Source organism: Anas platyrhynchos, chromosome 1 (genome assembly GCF_047663525.1).
Source record: "Anas platyrhynchos isolate ZD024472 breed Pekin duck chromosome 1, IASCAAS_PekinDuck_T2T, whole genome shotgun sequence".
NCBI classification, from domain to species: Eukaryota; Metazoa; Chordata; class Aves; order Anseriformes; family Anatidae; genus Anas; species Anas platyrhynchos.
This window is the reverse complement of record NC_092587.1, coordinates 14338808-14365845: the sequence shown is the minus strand read 5'-3', so window position 1 is coordinate 14365845 and position 27038 is coordinate 14338808. Positions and strand designations below refer to the sequence as shown.

The 27038-nt window shown below is 41.3% G+C and overlaps 3 protein-coding genes and 1 long non-coding RNA gene across 13 annotated transcripts in view; 2 read left to right on the top strand and 2 right to left on the bottom strand.

Annotated features, from left to right (window-relative positions):
• ATXN7L1 (ataxin 7 like 1) overlaps window positions 1-8840 on the top strand; it is a 114526-nt gene extending 105686 nt beyond the window's left edge. For 7 of the 9 annotated variants that reach the window (XM_038179339.2, XM_038179308.2, XM_072032549.1 and 4 more), the window contains 2 exons: window positions 2605-2679; window positions 6703-8840. In XM_038179339.2, coding sequence (XP_038035267.2) covers window positions 2605-2679; window positions 6703-6762 — 135 coding nt within the window. In that variant the 3' untranslated portion in view covers window positions 6763-8840. Of the gene's footprint in view, window positions 1-2604; window positions 2680-5741 lie in introns of all 9 variants that reach the window. The other 2 variants (XM_038179319.2, XM_038179329.2) reach the window with 2 other exon arrangements.
• Window positions 3442-14730, bottom strand: LOC140001327 (uncharacterized). Its single transcript, XR_011806451.1, has 3 exons — window positions 14305-14730; window positions 9328-9436; window positions 3442-3568 (listed from the first exon to the last, which is right to left on the bottom strand). It is a non-coding gene; the product is annotated as an uncharacterized lncRNA (long non-coding RNA).
• Window positions 14731-15031: 301 nt separating this feature from the next.
• EFCAB10 (EF-hand calcium binding domain 10) lies at window positions 15032-16906 on the top strand. 2 transcript variants are annotated; one of them, XM_038185762.2, is made up of 4 exons: window positions 15032-15286; window positions 15496-15660; window positions 15934-16018; window positions 16512-16906. In XM_038185762.2, the coding sequence occupies exons 1-4, from the start codon at window positions 15187-15189 to the stop codon at window positions 16546-16548; spliced, it is 387 nt and encodes a 128-aa protein (XP_038041690.2). In that variant the 5' UTR covers window positions 15032-15186; the 3' UTR covers window positions 16549-16906. The 2 variants fall into 2 exon arrangements, with proteins under 2 accessions (XP_038041690.2, XP_038041688.2); XM_038185760.2 differs by having other exon boundaries at window positions 15032-15310.
• Window positions 16907-16967: 61 nt separating this feature from the next.
• On the bottom strand, window positions 16968-27005 carry RINT1 (RAD50 interactor 1). The gene is made up of 14 exons (XM_038185705.2): window positions 26612-27005; window positions 26022-26217; window positions 25618-25859; window positions 25228-25401; window positions 25001-25150; window positions 23689-23845; window positions 23054-23164; window positions 22647-22872; window positions 21831-21968; window positions 20919-21118; window positions 19899-20113; window positions 19059-19239; window positions 18855-18973; window positions 16968-17698 (listed from the first exon to the last, which is right to left on the bottom strand). The coding sequence occupies exons 1-14, from the start codon at window positions 26629-26631 to the stop codon at window positions 17482-17484; spliced, it is 2346 nt and encodes a 781-aa protein (XP_038041633.2). The 5' UTR covers window positions 26632-27005; the 3' UTR covers window positions 16968-17481.
• Window positions 27006-27038: the final 33 nt, after the last annotated feature.

Below are 27038 nucleotides of genomic sequence, written 5' to 3'. Positions count from 1 at the left end.
ACGTGTTTCAGCATGTTGCGTAGTAATGGATGCAAATAAACCAGAAAGAATCAATCAGAGGTCTTCTCCAAATACATGTTAACGTGTGAGTAATTCACACTAATCACTTTCCCTTAAGGAAATGTTAAATATATGTAATGAGTATGATGATATGCAGATTTTTAAACAGAATGTTTTTACATATGGATGTGTACATACACCTACAGATGTATATATGTGTGTGTATATATATATGTAGAAGCCATCCCTTTTATCTCATGCTGCTGTCTTTGGAGCTACGCTAGCAATCAAATATAGGAGGTAAAATGAAGTTGATTTTGTTTTAGATGCCTGGCTCATGGCTGGTGACTTTGTGAGAAGGATTCTGAATTGTGCGCTATACAAAATGGATTCTTCCTACTGATTATTTGTGCTATAAACAAATGACACTTGTATCCGCTTAAGTACATGTGTCTCATAATATTATGTCCTCTACGTGTGAATATTAGAACTCCAGAGAATACAATACTTGAAATCACTTTTAACCTCTGCTGTTTTGACTTGCTGTTTTCTAAAATGCAGTCACAGTAAAAATTACACACACAAAAAAAACCACACAGTATTACTTAAAATCTTACTTTATTCCCTGCTGTAATAAGGCAAATCAAATTAAGAGAGTAAGAACACAGGAAGAAGCTCAAATGACTGGTGATAGGGTCTGGATTGTTTTTTTTTATTCAAGTCTGGCCTGGGCAGGCAGTAACTGGAAGTGTTGACTGCTTGGTTTTGCACTGTACTGATAAAGGAAAAAATCATCTGACTCCTGGCCTGACCCCTAATGCTTTCAGAATGTTCCCATCACTAAACACCCAACACAATTGGCAATCTTTCTTTATTTACACTGAGTGTTGTAGCTGCCGAGCCTGTCTGCATCACCCTCCTGTTGCGGAGCACTGTCTTTCCAGCTCCGAGCTCAGACACGATGGTGGGGCAGCTCGGCGCAGAGCTGTGCAGGGAGTCAGTAAGTCCAGTAGTCGGAGGAGCACGGAATGAAGGAAAGGCTGAGAGGTGCGTGGTGCTCCCTCTCGTGACTCCAGGATCCCAGCAAGTCAGAGGCTGTTTTTGTCGTTCAGAAGATGGAGGAGGTGTGTTTGCATTTTGTTGTGCGAGAGTTTCATGGATGTTGCCGTGGTGGATATGGAGGAAAAAGGTTTGCAGGTTTGCCACGGCGTTCTGAATGGCTCGGAAAGATTTTACAAGGCTGCGAGCCTTTGTCCAAGATTTGCATATTGAAGAAAAGCCTGATCCAGCACAGAGCTGCCTGGAGAAGAACAGCTGTGACATGCAAAACATGCTGAGAAGGAGCAGGGTAGGCAGAGGCCTGCCCTTTTAATGTTTGCGTGCCATGGGAACTGCCTTCGGGACTGGCTGTAAATAAAAACGTTAAACATTTCTTCTGGATAGGATGAGTAGAGAAAACTGAGAGTCTCTGTGAGAAAGGGCAGATACGTATATGGATACAAAGGCTGCTTCTCAGTACATACATGAAATGGCAAAATAAGAAATGGTGTTGCAGAAGGGAAAGAGCAAACGCTGATGCTGGTGAAAGCCCTGCCAGCCATTGCCTGAGTCCCACATACCCAGCAGGAAACTCGCCGCTTCATTTCTCATTGCATTTAGAAGACAGGGCCTTGCTGCTCCTCCATCCGCCGATTAGAGCTGATGTTACCTGAAGTCCACTGGCCATGTGGATCCTGTTCAGATCCAGTCATTGCCATTTTGTAACCAGGGGGCCCTGGTTCATTGTTATCAGCCTTGTAACCCCTGGAGAGTTGCTCCTTTGATCCAGCAGCTCTACCCTTTTGTGTAGCAATATCTACCACGTGTTTATGGGGCACTGCAGAAAACCTAAGGCAGACTGCTCTTACAGAGTGCTGTAGCCTTTCTGGGATTGACATACAGATTGAATATCACACTGTTTTAAAGAAGTACTTTTAAAATCAATGTACACATACTGTTAAATGCGTACTCATTCCCAAAGACATTCTCTGACCCAGTAAATTGATACAATTGGACATTTAAACCTCCAGAGGTTGATTCTACTGGTTAATATTTGCTTTATGAAGCAGTGATAAATGAAGAGACTCTATGGGGAAAAAAAAAAACAAAAAAAACAGTAACTTAGGGCATGCTGTGGTGCTTGGCCAGTTGCTTTAAACCGGTGAACCCCAAGCAGTGGGCAGGGTGCCCAGGGCAAGGCAGGAGTGACCCTGAGTGCTCTGTGCACCGACTGAGCTGCTCCAAGCGAGTCCAGTGACAGCTGAGTGCTCCAGTCCAGAGAGGTGGGGTTTTACAACCTGAATTCCACCAGAAGCCGTTTCTTACTGTTATATTCCTACCTGTAATAGTATTTATGTGCCTTTTAAAATGTGTTTGTTTAAAATACAGGCTCTGAGAGGTAATTACAATTCTGTCTGAAGTTGTTGGGTTTTTTATACTAGCAAAATACCTGTGTTCCGAATGCAGAGCAATTAGTGCCACTTTATTCAGGAAGAGGAAGGCCATTACCAGCATCTGCGTTCCACTGACAAATGCTCTCAATGCTGCTCAATTAATGTCTTTCAGATTGGAAAAAATAGCAGTGTAGCTTTGTCACAGTCCAGTCCTTCGAGTACATCAAACCCAGTACACAACAGACAAGTAAGTTGCTTTTAAAAAATTACACTTAAATAGTCTATAAATGGTTTTTGAAATATGTAATATTGTAAAACCTTAAAATACAATTTAATCATAAATGCAGTTCTTTATAGAATCTTTCTTTCAGTGAACTAATAGATTTTTTTCCTCTCACTTAGGATGTTTTCCTCTGAGGTTTATGCATAACAAGTTTTCTGCTTGTTTTTCACCACCTGTGCTGTGGTTCAGGTTGGCTTAGGTGATGCCCGCTGGTTGTTGCTCTGGTGACACAAACTCAGCAGCAGCAGAATCTGTGTCTCCATGGGCTCCAGCTAAGCCAGCGTGCCTTTTCTATTCAGCTTCCGCTGCTGAGCAAGGTGGCATGGCAAGGTCCCCAAACTGGCACAGAAGAGTGAGCATTTAAAAATAGGCAAAAACTGAAAGCAGCGAGGGAAGGACAGAAACAGGACAGAGAAGACAGAAGGCTCAGCTGTTCTGAGAAAGTAATCTGAAAGCGTAATTCCTCCTGGAGTGTATGAAATCTTCAGCACTCACGCCATGCCTGTGTATCACACAGACTTGCTAGTCAGATAACGGTGGTAAATTCTGTAATTCAGCGCCTTTGTGAGGACAGGTGTTGGACCTGTCGCCCAGCCCTCACCTGGCCAGAGGACGGATAGACTGATTAATTTTTTTCATTGTTGCCCGTACTGTTTGACTCTCCAAGCTGGGTAATTTCTCAAGAATTCATTATCAAGGTCCTTGGTGTGAAAAAGGCTTTCACCTCACCAAGCTGTAGTCACAAGTAAATAAAAACTCCAGCAGGTTTTTCTCTGTGGCCAGGCAGTGTTGGAATCCTGTTATGTGGCCTGGCACAGTAGCTACTCCAAATGGCTGTGCCGCTTAGTTTCTGCTACGTAGATGCAGTAAAAGAATTGTGGTTATTGTAGTGGAGAAAGCCCACAACTGTCTCATCAGTAAAGCATATTCTGAATCACTCACGTCCCGAGATGAACTGTCAGATGGTGAAACAACCCCCCTGGTGCTGAATGCAAAGGACTGTACATAGGCCAGAACTACACTGAAGGGAAATAAGTGGAAAGTTTCTTCCTACCCAAGCACTCGCAGGGACTGGCATTTTGCTGTGTCAGACACTGCCAGCCGACTGCCAGTGGCAAACGTGATAAAGCTCTTCTGAAGTGTAAAACTTTCTGCTTTAACCTCCTGCTCCTGTCGGACATAAAATGCACGCTACCCGAGGAGCAGAGCTTGCTGTGATCTGTTGCCTAGATCCCATGGGAAAACCTAACAGGACAAGACATCAATTTTTGTGGCAGTTGTATATAAACACAGGCTATTGCTGAGCTTTTCAGCTGCCTGTTTCCATGAATTTATCAAAACCAGAAGTGTTTGCTTGCTCTAAGCCCCACAGACTCTTTATTGTTAAAAAAAAAAAATACATTTCTGTCAGTTTATTAACTGACTATGGAGTTCAGAATAGAAATACAAAAGAAAATGAAGATGTATTAAGCTTTACTGAACATTTTGTTGCTTGTTTGTAGGGTTTTTTTGTTTTAACAATGACACGGGATCTTAGTGTTTGGAACCATGAATAACGACTACTTGCTTAAAAGATGCTTGCCACTGTCAAAATCAGTCTGAGCTGTTTTGCTGACAGCTTTCATCTCCAATTTGGCAACTGAATAGTCTCTAAACAAACTCCTAGTCTTAAGGTGTGCTGTAATATGTCTTTATAAATGTGTTATTAATTAGGTATCAATAAGTGGATCTCCAAGTGTACGACATGGCAATCAAGTTATTACTGGGGGATCCTGAGCTCCCTTGCTTAGTGTTAGTATTGTTGTAACCATCGCAAGGAGGCCAAGGCAAGGCTGTAGGCAGAGGTGATTTATGTTACCACACTGGGTTTTACAGTTGGAAACACCAGGCAAGTTTTCATGAATACAAGCCTGAAAAGCAGATTTGGAACAATTCAGTTTGAAACAGAATTGCAGCCATCAAGCTAAATACGAGTACAGAGCAGCTCCTCTGGGCTCCCTCCGCTGCGTCAATTGGCCAGGCAATTTGTCAGTTGTCTGGGGGAGCAGAGCGGGGAGTTGGAGGGAGGAAGGCTGCTGGTTCTCAAGAGAAGGGAGAGTGGCTGTGTGAAAACGAAGCATTCAGAAAAAGCTGCACGCACAAGCAAAGCAGTAAGAACTCATTCCCTACGTCCCATCAGCAGAGGGATGCCCAGCCATTCCCAGGAAGGCAGGCCTCATCAACATTTGCTTGGGAAGACAAATGCCACAACTTTTAAGTGTCCTACCGTCCTCCTCCCAGCTTTTATTGCTGTTCGTGATGCCACCTTGTGTGGCGTAACCCTTTGGATGGTCAGGGGCAGCCGGCCTGGCTGCGTCCCCTGCCAAGTGCACCGCCAGGCAGGATGAGAGGCAGGAAAGGCTCTGCTGCTGTGTGAGCACTGCTCGGTGGCAGCTGGCACATGGCAGTGTTACCAGCACTGTTTTCCTTACAAACCCAAAGCGTGGCACCGTGCAAGCCAGTGTGAAGAAAGTGAGCTCTGTCCTGGACAAAACCGGTATGGAGAGAAGGGGGCCCATAGTTCTGATTTCACAAAAGGAGTTTATTTTGGTCATTTACTACCTTTGCTGGGGCACGTTATATTCTCAGGTATTCCTGCCTAGGACTGGCGGGCTGTGATGCTAACTGTGGTGGGCCTCTCTGCTGCCCCCCCTCATGTTAAACTCACCTTAACCTCAGGCAAGTTGTTCTCAATTTACATTCAGTGTGAACCTTGCTGCATCTATTTGAGACCTGAACAAGCGCTTATATACATAAAAGCATGTCTGGTTTTCCAACTGTTGTTGCTATAATTAAAAAATACACTCCTTTTCCTTACTTTTTCCTTACTTGTGTATTAAAAAAAAGTAATGGAATGATAGTTTTACAATCAAACTCTTTGTGCCTATTTATACAAACTGTGTTAAAAGCTTGTTTTCTCCAGATTTTAAACTTTGTTTAAACCTTGTTGTAGGCTTATAACTAATCAAATGTTTTTTTCTTCGTAGTGCTTTTAGGTGCCTTCATGTGTTAATACTTCAAGACCTCAGTATGCGGTGGTTTTTAAATACTGAGTAACTAGATCTTTTTATTAAGGGAAGGTGACAACGTGTGCGCTGTATGGGGTTCCATCATGCATGAAAACACGCTGTGCAGGGAAAAAGATCCTTCAAAGTTGTTGTCTAATTGCTGCTCTTTATTTCTAATGATAAATTCAGTTAATGAACAGAAGATTCGCCAAAGCTTAGTAAAATCAGTCCCAAAAGGAAATAACGAGTTTATTCAAAGCAGGTCCTTTTCTTAAATGTAATCAGTAAGTAGGGATGGACTTGAAATAGATTCATGGTTTGAGTTGGCTCTCAGATGCAGACGTTGTAAAGTATTATGGACTGAAAGACATTTTCTGATTCTGAACCTGGCTCTGGTTTTTCTTTTAGAAGACATCAAACCGGACTGGTAGAATAAGGACTCTTCCATAACAAGGAAAAGGAACCAGCCTATAATCTCTAGCTCTCAGCAGCCCTACTCCACAGGGTTTTTCTTTTCTATGTCCTGCAGATGGATTTAACCTTTTATGAATTTGTGGTTTTAAAGAGAATCAAATTTACAGAAAACTGTAATAGTGATTTGTTTAGTTTTTCACTTGTATTTGCCACTGATCTGTGCGTTCTGCTTGGTTATGTTTCATGCCTTTTGAAGCTGTTAGCGTTGCAATGCTCCCTTTGTTTCCTTACCAGAATACAGTGGACATTCCAAAAAAAAAAAAAAAAAAGAAAGAAAAAAAAAACAGATCATGATTCGAATTTATTTAAAGGACCTCCAAATTTTTTCATTCAATAAAAACTACAGTAATTCTGTATTTAAGCTTGTCCTATGGATAAATATTGAGTGCATTTCTTAGTAATTTGCAAACAGCTGGGGCACTGCAACTTTAGGGACTAATCCTGACTGGTGCTCTTCTACCTACAGCATTTAATGATTTCAGTGGGAATTCCGAGTGTTCAGCATCTTCCAGGATCAGGCTCTTAAGGAATCTATACTTCAATCAATGCATAGAGGATTTTTGCACCAAACTGTGGTTAATGTTATCCGAGGCTCAGCACGCGAAATCCCCCTGTTGTGGTGGAGGTCTCGACCCTTAAGATCCATCCCAGTACTTGATAACTTCGGTAACAGTTTGGCTTTGCAAGGACGGGCGTTGAGCAGATTGGCTTGCATTAATAGAATTGCACTGACAGTGTTTCTTATAGGATTACTGAATAATTTTTTAATAAAATATAGATTTTATAATCAGGAAGCCAATACTAGGTACTGGAACAATAGTACAGAGGAGTTAATTTTTATTTCTACAGTGTTAAAAGTGCACTTATATGCTGGTTTATTTACATCTGGGGGAAAGGCGAGAGACTGCAAATAGGGAGATTATTACTACTTTCTTTTTTAAAAAAAGAAGGCTTAAGGCAAATTTTAAGACTAAAATGTTTAAGCAATTATAAGCAAGGCTAGACCCTTTGAAAAAAAGTTTAGAAATATTCTTAAAATAAATTTTTATAGTGTTAATTTTGTAATAATTTATGTTTTGCTATACTTCAGAGCTAACTGACCGTATAGTTTCAGAAACAGTATGAAACTTAGGAAAGTTTAAGCAATGTTTATATTTTTGAAATGTTCTTTGAATTATGTTTTTATTGTACATTTCTTCAGACTGAAAAATGTGTACATATCTTTGTTATTTTTGCACAATTTTTGTCTTGTTCAGTTTTAGGAGCAGTACTATGTTGATTTTTTTAATTTATTTTGAGTTTTAAAACTGCAGGAGTTTAAAAATCTCAGTAACAAAGTCATCCTCTGTAATCAACGAAATGCTATTTCTAGTTGTTGAGGGAAAACGGTGGTTGTGAGATTCGGTGGTTGCTTCTGAGAACTAATGCTAATCAGTGACTGAAGGAGCGATTTCGTAGTTTTAGGAAGCTTTAGCTCTTCCCATGCATCTTTTAATTGGAAAGCTGGAATCTGGAGCCTGTCCTTTGAATGCTGCTTTGTTTTTTTGTGTCAACTGGCTTACACCTGACAGCATTTCAGGAACGTTCAGCACCAAGTAAAATCCCACAGCCTTTCATCATCAAAGAATCATTATTTAATTACAAGTATCAAAAAATTCAGCCTGAAAAGCGAAATGGAAGTAAACATTTGAATAAATGGATATAAACTGGACCAGCCTATAATGCATTATTAGTGTAGCATTCACTCGGTAGTTCTTTTTCTTGCCCATTTGCCTGAAAATCTTGTGATTTGTTTCCAGCAATAGAGGCTCAGAAGCTTTGGTTGTTACACATACGCAATGCATAGGCCCGTCAGCCATAAAAAGCGACTTGGATAACTTGTATGCCTTCTTTTGTATCGATGTAACAATTGTAAATAGTGCTGATCGACCTTTGTAGAGAATAGTTTATACAGCATATTCTATTATTGCTGATTCTCAGTGAACTATTGTTTTAAAAAAAAGAAGAAAAAAAGAAATTTTTCTATTTACACCTTATATTTTGTTATGCTGTTGACCCATGGCACTTTAACAAAACTCTGTGGGTTTTGCATAGCTGGTCAGTCATGGGGTATATTAAATAACTGTTGTTGCACAGAAATGAATTTGCACCTGCTATATTGTGCTTTCCTACTACAGATTTTAGAACCTTTTCCAGAAGACTTTTGAAGAAAGCATGTCCAATCATTCTAAGAAAAAAAAATGCCATACTTGTACAGCCAATTTCTTTTCTACAATCCATATTTTGTAACACTAAGTATTTTCATTCTTTGTCCTGCACCTTTATGTATTAGCAGTATCAAATAGAATTCATTCCATGCTTGTGATAATTGTAAGCAGAATAAATGTCTAAAGTAGGTGTAAATAGTAAATTCTATGGCTTACAGTTTAAAAAAGGAAAAACAGAACAAACATGTATCTGATTGATACTGCCATGGTTCAACACCGGGCCTGGAGATATTCTCTAGTGAGCGATTGTATTTTTTTTTTTTGCTTTATTATTATTATTTTTTTTTTGTAACATGGCTTTGTAAATAAAATAATTTATATGTTTGTAAGAAACAAATGGGTTTTGTCATTATTTATCTTGGCAAAGTGAAAGGAGTATGTATTGCATGGCTGCCCTTTTTCTTCCCAGAGACTCCAACAGAGCGTGCAGTAGCCAGCACTGAGAATTCCTGGTCCAAAAGGCCTGCCCAGTCTGCACAGGGCTGAATTGTTCTAGGATCGGTTTCGGCACTCGTGTCTAAAATATTTCCGTATATGTGATGATCAGCTGCTGAGGTTTCTGTTCTGATCAATCATTTCTGAATTCCTTCGCTGAGCTGATTTGCATTTTCTTACTCTATCAGTGTAAGAATTAACTTTGCCAGAGCTGCTAGATGTAGGAATTCGGACTTCAATAGGCAGTGTAAAAATAGAACCAGTTTTTGTTTTTATCATTGTTAATTCTAAAAATGCAACTTTTATCTCTAGGCATTAAGATTCTTGTTCTGTGTAAAAGCCTGTTGCAATTGCAGATCAAATGTGACTGAAATTGTTCATTGACTTACCAGCTCTGCAGAGAGGACTGCAGGTTGTTCTCTCACAGCAAACCTCTTCCACAGGTCTGGAGGAGATGTACGCTTTGTGCTTCTTCCATGGAGTACCTGGAAACTTGTTCTTGGAGGTAGTGGAAGGAAGAGACACAGTTATGGATGATCTTCAAAGCAAGAAATTGAACTGCATTTTTTTTCTTTTGTTTTGGTTTGTTTACAAGATGATTTGTTATTTCTTGCAGCCATTAGAAATGAGGGCTATAACCAAGAAAATGCAATATTGCAGCCATGAGTTACTGGTTGCTCACCATCATCATCCATGGCTAGCAGTGGTCAGGGACCACTAAAATTATTTTCCAAATGTGACCAAGTGGTTTATTAGCACTTTTTGCTTTGTTGCACTGGCTCACAAGCTGTTCTCTGTTTGGAGTTGGTTCCCCACACCCCTTTTTTTGGTTATGCAACAAGTGTTTTGCTTGCAGCAGCACCCTCTTGTATTATCTAACGTGCTTTAAATGCCACCAGTTTCAGAGGTAAGCGGATCACTGAGTAAGTTTGTTACTCATTGCACTCCGGTTCTTATGCTTCTGTTTTTACCAGAGAAATATTGATTTTAGAAGGCAGTCATTGCTGTCTGCAACCAGTGTCTGTTTTACTCATCCAAATCTGTCAGAATTCACAATCGGAAGCCAAGCCAAGTACCGATTCCAGAAATACTTGGAGGCGATTCATGCAGCACAGTCAGACTTTTTGTTTATTTCATGCAGTTTTTAGTGCTGTGTTTCCTCTCGAATACCTCCTGAAAGCTTCTACTTCAACCAAGCACACACCTCTTTTAAAACCTATTTTCCTAAGCGAAAGATAACCTGACACCTTAGCAGCAGGTCCTCATTTGTCCTTCAACCCTAGAAGCTGTGGTAGGTGGTGTCCGTGCTCTTGTTTTGTTTTGTTAAAATTCATCACCAGTGACACGGGCTGGGTTGCTTTGTGCGAGAGTGTTTTGGTTTATGCTGCTGGCCTGCAGGAATAGGAACATCCAGTCTGCGATCAGCTGTCCCTGCAGAAGGGAAGCTTTCAGGAAACTTCTCTTTTTAAGGGAAGCTTGCCAGAAATGGATCAGGATCAGGAGAGATTTATTTCGAGGGTAAAGGCAACAGGAGGGGTTCCAGGTGTGCAGAACATTCAGCTGCCCCTCTGCCCTTCTACCAGACCTGAAAGATTGGGCTCTGGAGTTGGAGCTGGGTTTGGTTGATGTGGAGCAGTTAACGAGGTTGATGTGACACCACGTGAGAGCAGTTTTTCTGAGAAGCTGCTTGGCATGAACAAGGCACATTTACAGAACACTGCAGGTAAAAACCTGTTGGTGTAAATATAATAAATGGCCTGACAAACTCCCGAGTGTAACCCTGCGGGTCCCAGGGCCGTAGCACTCTGTTTCCAGCCCGGCCTCTACCGAGCCAGAGAAGGGAATGGTGACAAAGCATCGCTGCAGGAGAGAAACCACCATCCCTGCCAGTGGTTTGGCGTGCTGTGTCACACGAGCTCACAGGTTGATTAAGAAGGATTGCTCGGGCTCTACTCTTCAGCCTTCCCTGCCACCGATGCAGAATGTATAGGCCCCATAGGTATTGGTCTTAACCTTTCAACAGCATCTGCAAAAACTTTCCCTTCTGGCCAGCTCCACCCTTAAATTGCAGCTGTTTGCTCTCGTTTTCCTTTAGTTCTCTCATATTTTGACCCACAGTCAGTTGTTTGGTTGTCTTGTCATTTTTGTTGTTGTTTTGCTTTGTTCGTTTGTTTGTGACCTTGCCTGGAGTTATTCCTTCCCTGTTAACCCCCTTAGGGTTTGTATTTCAGCCTCACAGCCTGAGCAGTAACACCAGCACGCCAGCCTTCCTTCGTCATTACTGAGGAGACACCAAGAAGAGGCAGGGAGCTGGTTTTCACTCATGGTGTTTTACAGAGTGCATCCAAGGCCCGTACAGCTTCACACTCCGAGCACATACACTTCCCAAGGGAAATGCTGCCCTGAAGCAGGATGCTGGGCTACAGCCCTCCTGTCCTGTGAGCCAAACGTGAAGGAAGCAACGGTGGCAATCCACCTCCTCCTTCAGGGACTCATCTAGTAGGGTTGTTTTTTGAAGAATGCACCACAGGGCCTCCTTAAGGCGTTTACCTAACACCAAACCCTGGTCTGCCTGTTACTCATTAACCAACTTTTTCAGTAGCTGTATCTCCCACTCAGAGCTGGTAACACCCGAGGCCATATCATTTTACTTGTCACTCTAATAATTTACCTTTCTTGGATAAATATTCCATTGGATTTTTTTTTTTCCTAAGCCTCTCCCTAAAGACATATTGTAGAGTTTCAGTAAATTTACCTGCTTTGTATCTGGGACAGCGTAGGGCAAGGCAGAGAAACTGGTGTCTACTCTAACAAGTTGTCATTTTGTTTTTGTATTTTAAAGTTCACAGAACCGAGCATTTCAGACATTCTCCAAGAATGTTAGTCTGTTTTTGAGGACTCACAAACATCTTTGCTCAAAGGGTTGCTAATTGTGTAATAAACTAGATGGCATTATTTTCTAAAACCACCCCACTACTAGGGAAGGTGTGGGGAGATGGAGGTCAGCCTCTTCTCACAGGGAACTGGTGACAGGACCAGAGGGAATGGCCTCGAGTTGTGCCAGGGGAGGTTCAGGCTGGCAATGAGGAGCCATTTCTGCTCAGAAAGAGCAGTCAGGCACTGGGACGGGTTGCCCAGGGAGGTGGTGGAGTCCCCGTCCCTGGGGGTGTTCAGGGACAGGTTGGATGTGGTGCTTGAGGACATGGGTTAGTGGTGGCATTGGTGGCAGGGGGTGGTTGGACCAGGTGATCTCGGAGGGCTTTTTCAATCTTAATGATTCTGTGATCCTTACAAGCACACTGCAGATTTGGATGCCATGAGTGAACTACGAGGTGGGTGGAAAAATCAGCTGGACTGTGGGGCTCAGGGGGAGGAGGTTCAACTGGGGGCTGTTAGGAGCAGTGTGCGGCTCTGACAGAAGCCCCGCTGCGTTGGACAAAGACAAAGGCAGGGGCCTACAGCAGGGGAGAGGCATAACCCCCAAGTCATTGACCAGGCCGGGTGCCATCTGGCAAAAGGCAGCCTTGCAGGACAAAGGTGGGCAAGCTCAACATGAGGCGGTAACAGGCCCCTGCAGTGCTGAAAGTCAGCCCCACGCCGGGCCACATCAGCAAGAATGCGGGCAGGGGTCTGAGGAACCAAGCATCCCCTTCTGTCCTGGCTCTTGTGAGGCTGCATCTGCAGAGCTGCCTCCAGCTTCAGCCTCCACAGCACAAAATGCAGTACGAGTGCCGAGGTGAGTCCAGTGCAGCGCTACCGAGCTGGTTAGGAGCTGGAGCATGCGATGGAGATGCTGAAAAAATGATTTGTTCAGCTCTAAGGTAAGGTTAAGAGGGGGAGAGTTCGAACTGCTCTATTCAGCTGCATAACGGGTGAGTGCCACGATGGAGCCAGACTCTTCGTGATGGTGCACAACAAAAAAAGCAATAGGCGTAAGGTATAGCAATGAGAATTAAACACAAGGGAAAAAAAAAAAAAAAAAAAAAAAAAAAAAGGGCCTTTGCAACATAGACAAACAACAGAAGAGGGACCAATAGGTGTTGTGGAATCATCTCAGAGACTGTAAGAACTTCATAAAGAGGTGAGCAACTTGATCTCAGCTTTGAAGTTAGCCCCAGGTATTTTGATTTTTGTTCGTTTGTTGGGGAGCTGGAGGAAGGGGGAAGGAGGTGTCCCAGCGATCTCCAGCGGGACATTTCAACCTAAATTATTCTGTCACTCTATACAATAATACAATAAATAAAATTATCGAATAAGTAAAAGGATTCTGGCTGTTGAGATTATCAATAGCCAGAAATTTGGTGTTTCTGCTATTAAGCACTTTCCTCTATAAATGTAGTGTCGTCTGGTGAGGCATTCACTGGGATCTTGGAAGCCCTTGAGGAAGAGCAGAGGAAAACACTACACACAGTGGAAGGGTAGAGCAGAGCTTTTCCAGAGCATCTACAGGAGCAGCACAGCCCATTCACTGCAGCTCCCCCTGTGCTTGCTGGTGAGAAGAAGCAGCAGCAGGTGAAGCACCCAGCATTAACAAGCCCCCTTCTTATTGCTCCTGTCTCATCTCACAGCCCTAGACTTCTATCTTCTACAGCCTGATTTGGAAAAACATGTCCATCGATTCAGTTCCTCAGTGAGCCAAATACTTCTGCAACCAGCTTCACATCTGACCTGCAGTCCCTGTTCCTCTTCGTTAAATCTTTTAAGATTCTTGGTAGTCTATCTAGACCTTTGCAGTTAGGTAGAAGGTTTAAGTTATTAGTCATATTTTGTAAAATGCTCGCCTTCTGTTACAGCAGATATTAAATCTTTTAACCAAATTTAGTTTTAAATAACCAAGACACTTTAAACACACAAAAATAGATGTAAGCCTTGCAGTTGTGATTGAAATTAATTAGCACTGTTGCTATACTGGAACCAGGAAACTTTCAGATGTTTTATCAAATACTGTTTTTTTGGTCACCAGAAATTTAATTCCTCATACAATAGTCCATGTGAGCTTCTCAGATATTATCCTAAATTATCACACGTTTAGAACCCTCATTTAGCAGATAATATCACATGAACTGTGGCTAATAAATCCCCTACACGACACATTATCTTTTCAAGGAAACAAATTGTGCTTTCTTAACAGTGAAATTAATTTTAAAAATACATACATTCCTAGTAATAAATCAAACTGAGGTTTGTTCTTAGTGATTTTTGGAACCGTTCCTCATAGAAACACACTTCAGCTGTCGTTCCTGTGTGTTTGTGCTTAGAAGTTCAGCCTTCCGCATGCGTTTCATGCTGGTTATCTTTGTTGACCACTGAAGGAGAAACTTTGCCAAACGCTGTCTCCCTGCCCCAGACACTGACCTTTACCTTACCTTTCTCTCCAGACCATCAGTTGTTCCTTCCTGTCAAGTCAATCATCTTCTTATGTTCTCATTTTCAATAGAAGATTTTCTGTCATTATTTCTCCCCTGCTGGCCGGCTCAGACACTTGTTTGTACCCCTCTGCACCTCAAACTACTCTTTCTCCCATTGGTCTTCTTTAGGGGGGAGAAACAGCAAACAAACCCAACTTTGCTAGTTCAAAATCTTCTGAAAGGGAGTAGAAAAGTAAAATGCAGGAATGGGTTGGGTAACCATGAACTGTGTCTTTTTTTTAGTGGGACATTTTGCTTCATCATCTTTCTCCTGACAGTGGGTAGCACAGTAGAAAGGGTACCTGATGTCTCGTCCCTGTTTGCACGGACTGTGCTGCAAAGCGAAGTAAAAATGTTTAAATCTTTCTCCCTCATAGCTGCTACTCATTACTTTTGCAGGCAGGAGGGGGACTTTTCTGTGGGATCTTGTAAAACCCCGTTGGAAACGGAGCGCGCCTGGGATGCCGCGGTTACCTGCGCTGAGGGGTTCGCCTTCTGCGGCACCCTTTCCCTTTCTCCTGACAAACATCTCGCAGAGCTGCACCGCAGCTCGCCAAGCGCGGCAGACAGGCGACAGACCCGATTTCCCGCAGTTTTGCCCTGTAATTTTGGGCTGTTGTCGCCAGCGGGCCGCCGCTTTCAGCCCTCCGCCCTGAGGCGGCGCCGTTCTCCCGCCTTCCCCGCGGCTGACGGAACCCGCCCGGGGGCCCCGGCGGCGGGCAACAGAGCTGAAAAACCCCAAAGGTGGCGGCTGGGCGGCTTCGTTCTCGAAGCTTCTCCCCGTCAGGGCCAACGGTTGTAACGGGCGGCGGCTGCGAGGCCTCCCCTGGCAACGGCGAGATGGCGGCGGGCGAGCAGGGGGGCCGCGACTACCTGGAGCGCCACAGGATCCCCGAGCTGCTCCGCCGCCTCAGCGCCCTGCTGCTCTACCACCAGCCCGGTGCGGCTCCCCCGCGGGGCCAGGGTGGGATTTGAGGGGAGAAAAAGGAGATTTGGGGTCTTTAAGGTGGTGGCTGCTGGGAGAGATGCACCCGGGGACCGGGCGGGGGTGCTGAGGGAGAGGAGGTGGCAGGAGCAGGGTGAGGGTGGGGTGGTGCTGGTGACTTGGTACCTTTGGAGAAAGACCTCGGTGGCTTGGTTCCATTGCAGAAAGACCTCGCCAGTTCCTCATCCAGGTGCTGGAAACAGTGAAGGCCGGCAGGCAAGGCGAGGGGACGTACCCGTGCCTGATGGACGAGTCCAACCTGGTCGCCATGTTCCAGATGCTGGATGTGGCAGACCTGGGCTCCATCACGCCCGTGCAGTACCGAGAAGGTCAGTCCAACCCAGACGACAGTCAGCACACTCCCCTCTGTTTAAACAGTTTTGTTAAAACAGTTTCAAAAGCATTGTATTAAAACAGCTTCAACCCTATCTGTATGTATGTAAAAGCATCAGTACATCTGACCACACAACATGGACCTTGGAAAGTTAAAAATGATCACATATGTTTGTTTTGTTTTTTGTTTATTATATCTAGGCCACTTTCAGGTGTTAAATTATTTTTTTTTCAGATTTATATAGGAAATTCTGTTTCCTTACCTTTAGCTCTTAAAACCTTGGGACTGAGCACAGACAACCTGCACGTTGGTGATGATGAGAATGTCACACTTGACACGTTCAAGGAAGAAGTGTAAGTATAATGGAAAGGGTATGTGCAGAGTTGCTATGCACAGATCTTTTGCTGTGGCTTATGGTTTATTTACAAAAGCACGTCATTAAAAGACTTACTGGTGGTTTAAGCTTACCCACTGTGCACTGAAAGATTTAAACAGGCACTATTGCTCTAGCCTGATGGGTTTGCTCAGCACTTTCCTCAGCCATCTCACATTAGGACCCACACAAAGCCGGCCTGTCAGATTTCCTTCCCTACAAGCAGCCATCAACTAGCCCCGGACTGAGAGCACTGGTCCAGGAACATCCAATACTTGAGCTCCATTGTTGTTTCTGCCTGATGTAGCAGAGGTAATAACACAGATGAAACAAGCTTAGAATTTCTCATTAATTTTTCATCGTTACAGTACGGTTATAGGGAGGATATTTTGGTAACTGTGACAATCACTGAAAGAAAACTAAAACTAGTTATCCTGACTTATCTAACTGGGCATTATTTTATTTTTTTCCAGGAAGAAAAGGTTGCTGGAGATCTGGGCTGTTTATTAGATGGAACAGTGGCATGCTTTATATATTAAAAATAGGCATTTTGCTCCATTCTTTCGCTGCTGTGTCAGCTGTGAACAACTGATTTTAAACAGTGCTCTCTTCTCTTTTTTTTCTCCTCTCTTCCCTGTAGTAGCAATCAGCTGAAAAGGACAAATGACAAAAAATTGTTTACATTTACCAGACACGTGAAAGGTATCTTTTGAGAACTGCATTTCTTAGTAAGATTATCTTGTTAAAAATAAGTAGAAACCTCTTTAAAAAGAAAAAAGCATCGTAGAGTCTCCTCCTTCAGCTAGTAGCTTACTTTGTTAATCATTGGTAATGAGACAGCAAATAAAGTTAATTTTAAAAGTTGTGACTTAAGACTTTTTTTAAACCTCTTTTTATATATATAAAAAAAACAGTTTCAGGAAGAAGTGTTCATGGTTGAAAGATAGCAGTGCCAAGTAACATAGCATTTATTAAGTTTTAAAATAGGCTCAAAAACAAAAGAGGTCTTATTAAAAAAAATGGGAGACTTTGGGACGGAAGAAAAAAGAATATAAACACAGGAAACAAATTGACAAATTCCTTCATTCCATCCTAGGTCCTGCATAGGCATATTTTAGATACAGAACACCCATTACCTGGGATTTAGAGATGTAAAAACGTGTTTAAGTGGGAGTGTCATAGTCATTAGTAATGAAGACTGTTAGCTTTTAAATGTAATGACCAAGTGGTTACGTTGAAGTAAGACCTGTGCAGTTAGAAGCCAAGTCAGTAACGTTTTCAAATAATTTTAGAGTATATACAATAAATGGTAAAGATTAGACCAAACCAATTATATAGCATACAGTGTTGAAAAAAAATAACACAACTATGTTGTAACTTATTTGCTTTGCTTTTGTTTGAAGTAAGTAATCTAGATCAAGTTATTAACCAATTTTGAAGTCTTTATTTTCCTGTATTTGGCCAAATAGCTCTCAAATTGAGAAGAATCTCAACATCCCGTTGAGCTAATTTGTAAACGCCAAGTTCATTTAATGCTGCTGTTGCTGACGGCTGGTTTGGCTTCAGTGACGCTTCATTTTCTGAGGCTGACTGTAGTACATCCTTCAGCAGCAAGGCAGAGCCAACATTCAGGTTCAGGATAATGCAGGCTTCTTTTATGCTATGGGAGGGAAAAAAAGTTGTATGAATTAGTAAAAGACTCACCCATAAGATACACTTAATTTTGTATGCACAGTGACTAAGAAGAAGGCTTCCAAGGATTTCTGAAAAGGATCTAAGTACTGAACTGAAAAGTGCTGCCTAGCATACTTGGTCTTGCTCTCTTAGCACTTTGTGTTACAAGCACCAATATTTGCCATGCTTGGCTTGACTTTTACTTCTTAATTTTTCCACTAGTTTAAATAATACAGAAGAGAAGTTACCATATAATTACCTGTCTAGCCTTCCCAAGCTAGGTTTCTAATTATCAACAGAAAACATTATTTGGTATATTTTAAAAACACACCTTTACAGAAAGCTGCTAGAGTTTGAACATTTTCTCTTATTAATCTCATTAGAGAGCAAACAGATACCCCGCCACATTGTTTCTAGTACAATAGCCACGTACCCACTACACATTACTTTTTACTGTTCCTTTCCGCATCTTTTTTTAAGCTATGAATACTACATAGGTATCGATTACCTTTGTAAAGGTAATGTGCTCAAAAAAAGTAAGATGCTGCTACAAGAACATTCCAATTAAAAATGCCAATATATAACCTTCATCTTCAAGTGTTCAAGACTTCATGCCACGTTCCATATTGATCTTTAGATGTGTAGTAAGATTTCTGTCCCAATTAGCACAGGAGTTTAGCATTGGACTCTGTATAAGACTGTCAGCTATTTAAAAAGACTAACCAAAAACAAGGTTGCTTCTCACCGGCGAAAGCAACTGGACTGCTACGCAGGGCAATTCTAAGCAGGAACATAGTTTAAAGTAGCCTAAGGATAAAGAAAATTTGTTGTGCTGTAACTAAATCTTTGAGTAGTTTCTTTTGCCCCACTTTTTGAATTCTGCTTACATTCCCTAAGTTCATCTATCTGCGCGCAGCAGACATCCTCGCTGTGCTAAACACTCCAGAACATACATCACAGTTGCTATCTGAAAACGTGCTGCAGAATCAAAACTTGCCCTGTTGTAAACACGGAAAGATGATCCACATAGTTCAAGTATTTCTTACCCACTCAAAACTGTGAAAAAATGTTGGTGATGCACAAAACATTCATCTGGATGTTCTGTTCTGAAACACTAATGGATCAGAAGTTTGCCTACTTACTGCTTGAAGTAGTTTTCTGGCCTCTTACAGTAGTGTGAAAATAAAGGGAAGAGATTTCTACTCATGTCAAACTGAAGTTGTGCTGCTCCTCCTTCATTGAAGTGATTCGCCATGATTATCTGCAAACACAGAGGGGGGGGGATCTTCTGTTTAGGCCAGTCATCAACACCTGCACAGTACTGCATACACTTCATAGATACCTACCTCCTGATAGATGAATGTATCCACTTTCTCTGCGAGCATTTGCCAGAATATTTTGAATAGTGAGTGACAGAGCTGCTGTTCCAGTTGGAGCAGGCGGTCTCTTAGGGTCAACAACATCGGGCAAGCTGTGCTCGACAGAGACATTACTGCTTGCTCTGCTTGAGACGGTAAAGATAGCCACCTGAAAGAAATTTCACTATTATGACTTCGATGTGATAAGTATTCATATTACAATAACTGAAATTGAAATTATCCTGTAAGAAAATCTTAGCCAGTTACAATGGTTCAGAGTTGCCTCCTCTCCCATTTCAAACCTAAAGGTAATCATAGTCTAATGCTTTATTTAGATGTCCTTTAATGTTAAGCTGATGCTTTAGTTATAAATCTGAACATGTTTTTTTTCTAAAAAAAAAAAAAAAAAAAAAAAAAAAAAAAAAAAGCTATAAAATCATCAAGCTGTTGTGTTAATTTTGAAGTGCTTCAGAAACTCAACCACAAAAATTCAAGAAACCCTGTGATTCTGTGAGGATAGAAGCAGTAGTTACAGGCCATTTTTAATACTACTTGGAAGAAAGTAACTCTCATCTGAACTAGAGTGACCCAGCATTCTTCCTAGGGTTTTCAAGACAACATGCCCGCTCACTGCAGAACTACTTTAGAAAGCGTAACATCAAAACTGGCTTGACGTAAGGATAAAGAAAAATTTCCAATACTTACTACTCCGTGCCTTTCCTATCCAGGAAACCGATTTCTCTTATTAGCTATTCTTGCCTTTATTTACCTCAATGTTTTTAAACAGAAAATAATATTGGAATATGAGAAGAGAGCAAACAGAATCACCTCTCTTTTTTGTACAGCTTTGCAGCATCTGTGACCTCTTTGAAGACATGATGTACTTGACGACTCAACATATCTTGTTTCAGGCGCTCCAGGAGGTTAATCATCTCATCAAAGACAGAGCTCTCCATTGAAGCCAGCTGCCCCAGCTGTAGCTGGCTGACAGTGCTACTTTCTGCACAAACCTCCAGTTCAGCCTGCTGTAGCTGCAGGAAGAACTAGGGGAACAGAAGCAGACATAAGTACTAGCAAAAATCATCTTATGATGTGAACTTTGCATTTCTCCTTTAACAGACAGGGTTCTACAAAACATGCTCCTGACACGTTTATAAACAAAGTCTTGAAACTTAAAACATCGTCCTGATTCAATTAAAACTGTTTTAATCCTAGTAATGCAACTGATGTGGGTCCCAAACACGACAGCAGATAGGTAATGGCATGTTTGCTGGTCTGACAATAGCAAGTGGACTGAGTTGAATGTGACACAGCGGTAATGAAGTTGGTTTTGCTTTTAAGCACGTCAAGACACTTTTGTAGATGCAGCTGTACAACACAAAAGCTGCTCTCCTATCAAGTCAAGATTATCCTCTGCTACAGACAGTTTCCTGTCAAGACAAAAACAATTTGGAAGCTTCCCATCTCCCACAAAATGCTTATTTCTGCAATAACCACAGAAAAAGTTGACATACTACAGAATAGCTATGGTGCCACTGGGCTATTACAGAAAATAACTGTACCCAACACCCTGTTATCAAAGAGTGACTTTTCCAGACACCACCTGAACCAAGCTGTAATGCAGGCACCCATGCCAAATCCATTTAAACTAGCTCAGCATAGGGATAATTCAAGAAGCGTGCACATTCTACTACAACACATGCACTTCAGCAGCAATACTATTAGTACTATTAGTTCTATTTTTTCCATAATTAATTCTACTGAATACATTTACATAAATAGTGCTGAAAATGTAATATTTGATTATGAAACAAACAGAACTAATTTATTTAAAAAAAATTTACTTACTACATTGTCAGCCCAGTCTGCCAGCACTGTTGCGATATAGTTAACGGCGTTAAGGATCGCACAGTATCGGAAGCCTAAAGAAGCTCTGCTCTCTTCCTTCATTACTTGAGTTAATCGTATCCTGAAATCATCAACTAGCTCCTTCTGTAGCCCCAGGAACTGCAGTTTTCTGGAAGCTGTTGGAAGGTTCTTATACCTGTCTAGAAAGACATTATCAAAATATTTAATGTTTCCCAGCACTGAAGAAAAGGTTTTGAACACGAAGCATTGTGGTCATCTTTTTACATGATGTTACTCCTACAAAGACGTCATACAGTATTTAATTTTTAAAAAGCTGACTTATTTTTAGCAACCTCAAGAAACTACTCAATGCAAAAGCTAAATATGTGAAGAAACAACATATCTGAGATTCCCCTCCCTCTCATGATTCCACTAGCATATTGCATCCTAATACTTTAGGAAATACGTTATCATACCACACCACCTAGCAATATCACGTGGCCCCTAAAGCCAGTCACAGTGTAGGATAAAGCCCTTCAATATACAAATAAGCACCTCCTGAAAAGGTACATCCCGCAGATTCAAGAGGAACAGTAGGATATTTTTCTTACTGAATTATAACAAATCATATTCTCTCCATAATTAATGGGTTTGAATGTGGTAAGTTGCAAATTATCAAATTTTAAAAAATGCATTTGAAAGTACATCACTACTAGCTCAAGATTATTTGTGCTAGATAATTTCCTGCTCATCTTGTATTTTGGACAACTTCTATTAAATTGCGAGTATCACAACTTTGCAAAGTTGTTATTTGCTGACTATTGTTGACACAATAGATATTTAATAAATAATATCTGCAGTTTTTCTACTAGTCATTACGAACAAGAGCAATGTCCACAGATTGGCAGTTACCTGTTATAACTAACAACAGAGTCATAAAAGTTTCAGCGCAGTCTGGGACTTTCATTTCATCTACGTCGGTGATATCTTTGTATTGCGATATCCACGCAGCCTCGGATGAAAGCATGGAGTCCATTTTCTGAAGAGCAACTGAGCACAGAAATTGTAAATTATTTTAGTATTTAATGATGAAAAAAATTTCTAACAACAAAAAAAAAAACAACCCTAAAACCAAACAATATATAAAAATTAAATCTTTATCCCTAGTGAGTTAAAATTTACGTTTTCAGATCATAAAAAAATAGTGATGACTGGCTTCATGACGAACCAATTCCAATAACAGTATCACAAAGGCAGGTATAAGAATCCTGTCGAGGCTTTTTTTTTTTTTTTTTTTAATAGTTGGCTTGTTCCGTTCCAATGTATTTCTTCTGGTTCTCAAAAATTAATACCCTCTCTCCATTTCAATTTAAAGTCTATCCTTGTCTGCACACTTAAATACACCTCTGTCTAAAAATAAGCAGTCTGGATCCCATACAGCTCAGGGACAACAGTCCTATAAACTTCAGAAGCACTATTAGAGCCAAACCATTTTTTAGTCAAAATAAGTGCAGAGTATAAAAATATCACAGAATCACAGACCAGCTTAAAAAACAGGGCTGGACGCAGCATTAGCCTCTGGGGCACTCCTCTCATTACTGACCTCAAAAAAACATCTTTTAGCGTAGCCCAGTCCAAGTGACTTATCCTGTTTGAGAAGACTATTTGTATTCTGCACAATCAGAAAGAAAACGTGTCAAGGCCAACAAAATCCATCACAAGTCTTACATTTTTTTTCCACTGTTAGCCACCTCTGGAAGCAGGACTCTTCTGAGAGAATATGCATGCAACTGGGAAGGGTGCTGAGGTAGCCATGAACGCTGTAGAGCTCTCTCTCAAACTGAAGTACCTCATCCACAAGGTGACAAAAGAGGGCATCATCGTATAACAGGAATGGAATATCAGCAGCCAGCTTCTCCAAAATCAGCATTACCAGAGCACGAGAGAATTCAAGCTTTTAAAAGAAAATAGTGAGTAAAATATCAGACGTGTACAAATATGGGCAAATGTGTATGATCTTAAAACTGTTATTAGGCTGAGTTAAGTCTCACCACAAGTTTAGTGAAACCAGCAGAAGAACGCTTGTACAAATTGACTGTATAAATGCTTACATATAAAACACACAAAGTGCTTACCCCAGCATTCACTGAAGATCCTGCCTTGTCCAATATCGGCTGGATTTTGTCATCAAGGAACTTGGAGTGATTTCCAATCCACATAAGCACTTGTGTTAAATACCATTCAGGCTTATTTAAATAAAAAAAAAAAAAAAAAAAAGAATGAATCCCCTAACATACGTAATACTATTAAAAATGCATTGTATTAGCAACTGTAAGAGCGTGAGTGTATTTACATTTACTCAAGACTGTCAACACAAACAGAGACTTGTGCAACTACAATATTAGAAAACAGCTCTCCAAGTCTGCTGTAGATGCATTACAGCAACATTAACATTTACCTGTAGGAAACCTGCTTCAGTGACAATTCTCAGATAAAATACTCAAGTCTTTGAAGATAACTCATTACAAAAGCAGGTCAGTTTCCAACTGGCGAGGTGGACATCTCTCTGGCCCAGAGAAAATGTTTATGCCTCTGGAAGATCTCTACGTGTTACCTTGGCATCTGTCCCCACTAAGGGACACACAAGTACTGCACAATTTAAGAATCCTAATTTCAGAGAAGAAAGTGTCCAAGCGACACAATTTAAATACAGTAATGTATCTGTTGATTAGAAAAATAAATAAATAAATCACACTGCTTTCTTCCATACCTTGTTTAAGACATTTGTTGGTTTATTTCCAGTGAAATGATACTTGAATCTTTTCTGCAGAGGATTCAGCATGATCTGGATTGGAAGGATAATGGGTGGTGATGGGGGTAAGGAATACTTTTCTGGAAGCTGTTTAGGTTTGGTTAACAATTCATCGCTAAGTTTGACAGTCAAGGACAAATTTAAGTGTTGATTCCTCCAATGGTAAAATTTCAATCAAGTGGCTTTACAGGAGTGAACACTTTAGCTCTACCTTGTTGGCTAAAGGCAGTATTACACAAGGCATACAAGTCCTCAAATACAAACAACACTCAAAATGCTTCCATTTTATAAGTTATGTTAAATAACTCTGGCTGCTAACGATAATTTGTTCAGTGACAGTACAAGTCACTGAAGTCAGTCTGATTTAGGAAACCAGAATCATTTAAAAAAAGAAAAAGGGAAGAAAAAACACCATCATCAATACCAAACCCAAGGGCTATCCAAGAGACATGCATGTTCACGTTTCCTAAAGAAGTATCAGACTCACAAGATTAATAAAGGCTATTCATGATTTTCAACTTTGAAGCAACTGATTTAAGTGGCCCAGTCTCTGATAAAATTGTTACTGGCTCCAGGTTGCCCTGAATGACCTTGTTTCTTCCCGGTCCAGTCCTGCTGATTTAAACATCAACAAAAAAGCTACAACCACTCCAGGAAAAAAAATGAGTAAAAATGGTTGTTTGAACTTCAGCTGTGCTTGATTTCACCCACAAACAAAAGGAACAAGATGAGTAGCAGTGCCTTCTGACTTACCTCAGAGGCAAGTTACTATTTCTGCTCAGTGAAAATTGTTCCATTTTTTAAAACTCCCTTCCAAAACAAACATCTTGAGTTTTCTCTCTCTTCTTTCTGGGACTGCATATATTAAAGTGATTAACACAGATTTCAAGTAACGCTAGGAAAGTAGAAGCATTAACTATGTCTAATTAAAAAAAAAAAAAAAGCATCATCATTTGTATTAATATAGGTAATCTTGCTGAAAGTATAGAACGTAAGGTGTGCACATCATGAAGCCTGAACTGCAAGTTACCAAGAGATCACTGGATCTGATGACTTGGAGTTATGATCCTGCCACTGCTAAAAAGAGGAACTTGAATTTTAATTGAAAACGAGTTTTAAATTCTTGCTCTGGCCACCTAGCATTATCTATATGTAAAGTACCTTATAATGTTAATACAAAGTAACATAAATTCGATTTCATTTTTGACTTTCGAGAGCTCTGAAATCTATTATCCTTACGAAAACACACCACAACTATTTAAAAGGATACGAGGTTTGCAATTTCAGAAGCTGACAGAACAACGTCTCCAAATTGTTGTATATGTCAGGAGCATTGGCTGGAGCAGCAAGGCCAAATGCCTGAGACTGTGGTGGCCCCACAAATGGCCAGCGAAGCTGGGTCAGCACCTCTTCAAAGTCACTGCAACATAAAATATGTACTTTAGCACAAACCTACAGTACAACACAAAGGCGAGGCAGTGACAGTGCATCCCTTACCTTGACAACTTGTCCTTAAGAATTTTATGCCAGAATTTAACAGTGGATCTCACAAAAGCAAGAAGATGAGAACAAGATGACTCCTGAAGTTTAATATCCAGTTCTGCCATAAAAGCTAGAGTACTGGCTGCCTCTGGAACATTGTTGGTCATCAGATACTGCTGAATGTTATCACTATAAAATTCAAGAAAAGTTGAGGTCAGACATTCACTAAGAATCATTTGTGCATCGAAAAATTGAGATAAAACTTAATCTAAAATATTTTAATGAGACAAACATGGTTACCACTCTCATCATGTATATGCAGTGCTAAGCCCTGAAAAGGCTGTGTGATAACATTAGTGAGAATACTCTTAAAGTATATAAGATTTTAAAGTATACCAACTTTACCTTAACTCTTCTATTCGTGAAATCCACTTAAGATAGGACAGGTGCCGTTCGATCTCCTCTACTTGACTAATCAGCACACCAAGCTCCTCCATCCATGGCTCAGCTTTCAGTAAGTGGCTATCAATTGCATCAGATAGAAGAGCTTCTTCCTCTAGAAGCCGATTCAGGGATTTTTTAGAATCTTCTGCATTCTTCAACGCCTTCTGAATTCTTTTAGGGACTTCAGATGAAACTGTAAGTACCTACAGTTACAGAGAAGTATTGAAACTCACATAAAAATATTGTGTTATATAGAGTGGTATCTTGAAATTTCAATACTTTACTTCAATTTAGTTAAATCTTATTTTACTACTTAATCAATCATAAGGCACATTCAGTATATTAATAAAAGGGAAGGTGCTTACCTGTTCTTCTAACTGCTTTTTATTTTCAGATAGTTTATCGATAAGGCTGCCCAGCTTCCTCAGAGAATCATAGTCGTTTCCAACTTCTCTTTCCACAAATTCAGAAACATAGTATGGGATATCACAATGGTCTAGATCTCTCGTGACTTCTTTCTTTGTAACGTTTACAGTTGCCATGTCTTCTTTATCTGCAATACTAATCATATAACTTCAGTTACTCACCGCTATGACAGCACTACCAGCTAGAAACCTCCCGAGGATACAAAACTCAACGAAGAGCAGGGCAGTTCAACTCAAATAAGACATTTAATAATGATCCTGCATTACGTGAGACGAGATGTTAGCTTAAGTCTTAGCTGAGAAATCTTGCTTACATGCGTTCCTCTGGTGGTTTGTTATATATTAACTAATGAAGTGGGACATGAGTGCGACTGGAAAAGTCCCAGAAGCATGACTTAATAATTATTGCAAATAGTTCGGCATGTAGGTAGTTTATACTTAGGCAAGTTAGAAAACATGGAAACATACCAAAAAATAAATAAATAATAATTTTGTGAAGTAGAAAGAGAAACCACAATCCCCCTCTTTACCTGTTCACACACAGAAGCATCAAGTGCTGAGGGATTTATAACTGGCCAAGGCTTCACTCTGGTCTGACGTTACCAATCATCGCTTCTTCTGCCAGAGCGACGGGGTTGGGGGGACACCCGTGAGGAAGCCCCGGCAGAGACCAACAGAGGAGCACGGCATCGCCTCGAGGAGCTGCACAAGGCCCTGGGCGACCCCACAGCGCAGCCCCACAGCCGGGGAGCCCCGGCCCGGCCCCACAGCCGGGGTGCGGGCACCGGGTGACCGCCACCACCGGGTCCCCGCCGCCGGTCCCGGGGCCCTCAGCGCCCCCCGTCCCCCTCAGCCCCTGTGAGGGAGCCGCGGCCACGCGCCCCTCCCCGCCCCTGCCGCGTCAGCGCCTCGCTGCGCAGCTCCAGGGCGCACTGCGCACGCGCGGCCGCTCCCGCC